At 47.3% G+C, this 6,546-nt stretch overlaps 1 protein-coding gene across 1 annotated transcript in view; it reads right to left on the bottom strand.

The window, feature by feature from the left end:
• Positions 1-331: 331 nt before the first annotated feature.
• The window catches only part of LOC311429273 (sodium/potassium-transporting ATPase subunit alpha-3-like), a 44,967-nt gene continuing 38,752 nt past the window's right edge, over positions 332-6,546 (bottom strand). Inside the window, 5 exon segments of the mRNA XM_084540367.1 lie at positions 332-406; positions 948-1,039; positions 2,280-2,313; positions 2,316-2,380; positions 3,799-3,929. Coding sequence (XP_084396493.1) covers positions 378-406; positions 948-1,039; positions 2,280-2,313; positions 2,316-2,380; positions 3,799-3,929 — 351 coding nt within the window. The 3' untranslated portion in view covers positions 332-377.

The raw sequence follows: 6,546 nt of genomic DNA, 5'->3' as shown, positions 1-6,546 counted from the left end.
GGAAAGTATTTTTTTGGGGGGGTATTTTTTATTTTTTTGGGGTTATTTTTATTTTTTTGGGGTTATTTTCTATTTTTGGGGGGCTTATTCTTTATTTTTTGGGGATATTTTTTATTTTTGGGGGTTATTCTTTATTTTTTGGGGTTATTTTCTATTTTTTGGGGGGGTTATTCTTTATTTTTGGGGGGTTATTTTTTATTTATTTTTTTTTATTTTTATTTTTTAGTGTAATTTTTATTTTTTTAGGGTATTTTTTATTTTTTTCGGGTATTTCATTTTTGGAGGGGGTGTATTTTTTTTTTTTTTTTGGGGGGGGTATATTTTTAAATGGGGGGGGGGTTCATCCATCGCTGGGAGGTGGTGGTGGGGGGGGGGGCTCAATAATAGGTCTCCTTCTCCACCCAACCTGCGGAAAAAAAAAATAATACAAATTAATTAAAAATAAAAAAAATAAAAATAATTAAAAAAAATAAAAAATTTAAAAAATTTAAAAAAAATAAAAAATTTAAAAAATTTAAAAAAAATAAAAAAATTAAAAAATAAAAAATAAAAAAATAAAAATAATAAAAATTAATTAAAAATAAAAATAATTAAAAAAATTTAAAAAATTTAAAAAATTTAAAAAATTAAAAAATTTAAAAAATAAAAAAATAAAAATAATAAAAATTAATTAAAAATAAAAATAATAAAAAAATTTAAAAAAATAAAAAATTAAAAAAAATAAAAAAATAAAAAAATAAAAAATAAAAATAATAAAAATAATAAAAATTAATTAAAAATAAAAATAATAAAAAAAATTAAAAAAATTTAAAAAATTAAAAAAAATAAAAAAAATAAAAAAAATAATAAAAATTAATTAAAAAAAAATAGGGGTTGGAAAAGGGGTCGGGGGGGGATTTTTGGGTGCCCCCCCACCCAAAAAATTAATGTCCCCCCCCCCAAATTACCTCCGGGGTTGCGGCGCAGGATGAGCTTGCGGATCTCGTCGTAGACGAAGATGAGGAAGCTGTAGGGGAAGGCGCAGAACCACCAGCTGGGCCTGGGGGGGTACGGGGGGGGGCCCCCAAAAAAATTTGGGGGGGGGTCAGGAAAAAAATTGGGGAGGGTCAGGAAAAAATTTGGGGGGGTCCCCAAAAAATTTGGGGGGGATAGGGAGAGATTTGGAGGGGTTTTGGGGGGGGTTTGGGGGGATGGGGGGTTATATAAATTGGGGGGGGTCGGAAAAAAATTTGGGGGGGGCAGGAAAAAATTTGGGGGGGGTTGGGGAGAGATTTGGGGGGATAGGGAGAGATTTGGGGGGGATTTGGGGGGTTTTGGGGGACACGGAGGTGATTTGGGGGGGTCACATAAATTGGGGGGTCCAAAAAATTTGGGGGGGTTAAGAAAAAAAATTGGGGGGGTCAGGAAAAAATTTGGGGGGGGGTCGGGGAAAGATTAGGGAGGGATAGGGAGAGATTTGGGGGGTTTTGGGGGTTTTTGGGGGGGTTTTGGGGATTGGGGGGGTTATATAAATTGGGGGGGTCAGAAAAAAATTTGGGGGGGGGCAGGAAAAAATTTGGGGGGGGGGTTGGGGAAAGATTTGGGGTGGGTTGGGAGAGATTTGGGGGGGTTTTGGAGGGGTTTTGGGGGGGTCATGGAAATTGGGGGGGGTCACACACATGGGGGGGGTCACAGACATTGGGGGGGGAGAGAAAATGGGGGGGGGGAGAGAGAAAATGGGGGGGGGGAGAGAGAAAATTGAGGGGGGTGAGTGGGGGGTCCAAGGCAGCTCGGACCCCCCCCACCCCCATAAATAGCCCCGGGGGGGGCAACTTGAACAGAGACCCCCCCCCCCCCGAAGGCCCCCACCCAAATAAAGCCCCCCCCGTAAAAAAAAAGACCAAATAAAGGCGCCCCCACCCCAAAATAAAGCGCCCCCCCCCCCCCCCATTAAGCTTCCAGGACCTTCCCAACCCAATATTGACAAAACCCAAAGGAATTGCCCCAAAATAAAGCCCTGAAATAATTCCTATGAGGCTTTCACCGCCCCCCACCCCAAAATGAAGCCCCCCCACCCAAATTTGGGTGCCCCCCCCCAAAATTTGGGTGCCCCCCCCCAAGAAAAGATGCCCAAGACTCAACCTGATATTGACAAAACCCAAAGGAATCGCCCCAAAATAAAGCCCTGAAATAATTCCTATGAGGCTTTCACCCCCCCCCACCCCAAAACCAAGGCCCCCCCACCCCAAATTTGGGTGCCCCCCCCCCCAAAATTTGGGTGCCCCCCCCCCAGAGCTCACTTGAGGGGGTACATGCGCAGCGCCACGTCCATGCCGGGCAGTAGGACAGGAACGCCGCCAGCGCCGTCTCCTCAAAAAGCCCAAAAATGAGGATTTTGTTCCTGGGGGGGGGACACGAGAGGGTTACCCGGGTGGCCCCCACCCCCAAAAATCCCCCCCCTAAAAAAATCCGGGCCCCCCCCCTTAAAAAAATCCCATCCCGATAGTCCCCAGAACAGCGGGGATGCGCTGGGCTCGCCGTTAAAAATTTACCAAAATCTCCGTTTTTTAAACAAAAATTGGGGGGGAGAGGGGGATAAATACGTCATCGGGACCCCCCCACACCCCAAAAATCCATTTCCCACCCCAAAATTCCCCCCCCCTTTAATAAAACTCCCCCCAGAGCATGAGGGATGCTCTGGGTACCGCTCTGCTCCCCCCCTAAAAATTTACCAAATTCTCCATTTTTTAAAGATTTTCTGGGGGTTGGGGGGGCATAAACACGTCATCAGGAGCCCCCCTTAATTTTAGAGACCCCCCCCCAATTTTTTGAGACCCCCCCAATTTTAGGAAACCCCCCCAATTTAGGGATCCCCCATCACTCTTGAGAAACCCACCACTCCTACCCAATTTTTTCAAACCCCCCCCAATTTTTTAGGGACCCCCCCAATTTTTTGGGACCCCCCCAATTTTTAGAGACCCCCCCAATTTTAGGGACCCCCCCCAATTTAGGGCTCTCCCATCACTCTTGAGAAACCCACCACTCCTACCCAACTTTTTGTGACTTCCCCAATTTTTTCGGACCCCCCCCCAATTTTTTAGAGACCCCCCAATTTTTTAGGACCCCCCCAATTTTAGGGACCCCCCCCAATGTCAAAGATCCCCCCAATTTTTGAATTTCCCCCCAATTTTAGGGCTCTCCCATCACTCTTGAGGAACCCACCACTCCTACCCAATTTTTTCAAATCCACCCAAATTTTTTAGGACCCCCCCAATTTTTTGGGACCCCCCCCCCAATTTTTGGGGCCCCCCCCCCACAAATTTTAGAGACCCCCCCAATGTCAAGATCTCCCCAATTTAGGGCTCTCCCATCACTCTTGAGGAACCCACCACCCTAGGACTTTCCTACCCAACTTTTTGGGACCCCCCCAATTTTTTTAGGACCCTCCCAATTTTTGGGGACCCCCCCCCAATTTTGGGCCCCCCCCCACGCACTTCATGCCCTGCTGGAAGACGGAGTTGCGCCGGGTCTTGCAGATGATGAGGTCGGACCCCGGTGTGTCCTCCCCCAATTTTTTGGGACCCCACCCCAATTTTAGAGACCCCCCCAATTTTTTGGGGACCCCCCCAAATTTTTAGAGACCCCCCTTATTTTTAGAGACCCCCCCAATTTTAGGGACACCCCCAATTTAAGGATCGCCCATCACTCTTGAGAAACCCACCGCTCTTACCCAATTTTTTTCAAATCCACCCAATTTTTTTAGGACCCCTCCCAATTTTTGGGGACCCCCCCCCAATTTTTGGGGCCCCCCCCACGCACTTCATGCCCTGCTGGAAGACGGAGTTGCGCCGGGTCTTGCAGATGATGAGGTCGGCCCACTGCACCACCACGATGCTGACGAAGAACGCCGTGTGGCACGTGAACTCCACCACCTTGCGCTGCTCGTAGGTCTGGGGGGGGGGCACACACGGCATCAGGGACCCCCCCCCGAAAAAAATAAACCCCCCAAAAATCCCCAAAACTCCCCCCAAAAAAACCCGTTCCTAAATCGGTATATTTGGGCTTGAAAGCATCGCGTGAAGACCCCAACCCCAAATGGAGGAGTCCCCAAAAATAGAGGCGCCCCCCCACGAAAAAATAAAATAAAATGAAATAAACTCCCCCCCCCGAAAAAAATAAACCCCAAAAAATCCCCAAAACTCCCCCAAAAAAACCCGTTCCCTAAATCGGTCTATTTGGGCTTAAAAAGGGTCCCAGAAAGACCCAAGGCTAAATGGAGAACCTCCTAAATGGAGGGGCCCCCCACGAGAAAATAAGATAAAATAAAATAAAATGCCCCCCCAAAAAAATATACACCCCCAAAAAATCCCAAAACTCAAAAAAATAAATGTCCTTAAATCGGTATATTTGGACGTGAAAGTATCGCGTGAAGACCCCAAGTCTAAATGGAGAACCCCTAAATGGAGGGCCCCCCCCACGAAAAAATAAAATAATATAAAATAAAATGGCCCCCCCGAAAAAATATACACCCCAAAAAATCCCGAAAATCAAAAAAAAAAAACAAACATCCCTTAAATTGGTATATTTGGACTTAAAAAGGTCCCAGAAAGACCCCAAGGCTAAATGGAGAACCTCCTAAATGGAGGCCCCCCCCCACGAAAAAATAAAAATAAAATGAAATAAACTCCCCCCCCCCCGAAAAAATAAACCCCAAAAAATCCCCAAAACTCCCCCAAAAAAACCCATTCCCTAAATCGGTATATTTGGGCTTAAAAGCATCGCGTGAAGACCCCAAGGCTAAATGGAGAACCTCCTAAATGGAGGGCCCCCCCCACGAGAAAATATGATAAAATAAAATAAAATGTCCCCCCGAAAAAATATACACCCCAAAAAATCCCGAAAATCAAAAAAAAAAAAAAAACATCCCTTAAATCGGTATATTTGGACTTAAAAAGGGTCCCAGAAAGACCCCAAGGCTAAATGGAGGAGTCCCCAAAAAATAGAGGCGCCCCCCACGAAAAAATAAAATAAAATGAAATAAACTCCCCCCCCTGAAAAAATATACAACCCAAAAAACCCCAAAACTCCCCCCAAAAAACCCGTTCCTAAATCGGTATATTTGTGCTTAAAACCATCGCGTGAAGACCCCAAGGCTAAATGGAGAACCTCCTAAATGGAGGGCCCCCCCCACGAGAAAATAAGATAAAATAAAATAAAATGGCCCCCCGAAAAATATACACCCCAAAAAATCCCGAAAATCAAAAAAAAAAAAAAACGTCCCTTAAATCGGTATGTTTGGGCTTAAAAAGGGTCCCAGAAAGACCCCAAGGCTAAATGGAGAACATCCTAAATGGAGGGCCCCCCCCCACGAAAAAATGAAATAATATAAAATAAAATGCCCCCCCCAAAAAAAATATACACCCCCAAAAAACCCAAAAACTCCCCCCAAAAAACCCGTTCCCTAAATCGGTATATTTGGCTTAAAAGCATCGCGTGAAGACCCCAAGACTAAATGGAGAACATCCTAAATGGAGGTGCCCCCCCACGAGAAAATAAAATAAAATGAAATAAATCCCCCCCCCCGAAAAAAATATACACCCCCAAAAAATCCCGAAAATCAAAAAAATAAATGTCCCTTAAATCGGTATGTTTGGGCTTAAAAAGGGTCCCAGAAAGACCCCAAGGCTAAATGGAGAACCTCCTAAATGGAGGGCCCCCCCACGAGAAAATAAGATAAAATAAAATAAAATGCCCCCCCCAAAAAATATACACCCCAAAAAAAAACAAAACTCCCCCCAAAAAAATAAACGTCCCTTTAAATCGGTCTATTTGGCCTTAAAAACATCCCGTAACGATCCCAACCCTAAATGGAGGAGTCCCCAAAAAAGGAGGAGCCCCCCCCCAAAAAAAAATAGGTCACAGAGACCCCCCCACGACCCCCCCAGACCCCCCCAAGACCCCCCCAAAACCCCCCGTGCCCCCCCCCCCCCAATACTCACCCATCGGACTCTTCCAACTCATTGACGGTGCGCCCATCCCATGACCCCATAACCCCCCCCAACCCCAAATAACCCCCCCAGGACCCCCCCCCACGACCCCCACGACCCCCCCAAGACCCCCACGACCCCCCAGACCCCCCAAGACCCCCCATGCCCCCCCGGTGCCCCCCCCCCCAACACTCACCCATCGGACTCTTCCAACGCGTTGACGGTGCGCCCATCCCCATGACCCATAACCCCCATAACCCCAAATAACCCCCCCAGGACCCCCCCCATGACCCCCACGCCCCCCCAAGACCCCCACGACCCCCCCAGACCCCCCCAGACCCCCCAAGACCCCCCCCGGTGCCCCCCCCCCCCAATACTCACCCCATTGGACTCTTCCAATGCGTTGACCGTGCGCTCAACCCCATGACCCCATACCCCCCCATAACCCCCCATAACCCCAAATAACCCCCCAAGACCCCCCCCCCACGACCCCCACGACCCCCCCACGACCCCCAAGACCCCCAAGACCCCCCACGACCCCCATACCCCCCCCGGTGCCCCCCCCCCAATACTCACCCAC

The sequence above is a fragment of the Aythya ferina genome (genome assembly GCF_964211825.1).
Source record: "Aythya ferina genome assembly, contig: HAP1_SCAFFOLD_501, whole genome shotgun sequence".
NCBI classification, from domain to species: Eukaryota; Metazoa; Chordata; class Aves; order Anseriformes; family Anatidae; genus Aythya; species Aythya ferina.
Note: the sequence above shows the minus strand (reverse complement) of the source record. Positions and strands in the feature narration are given on the sequence as shown.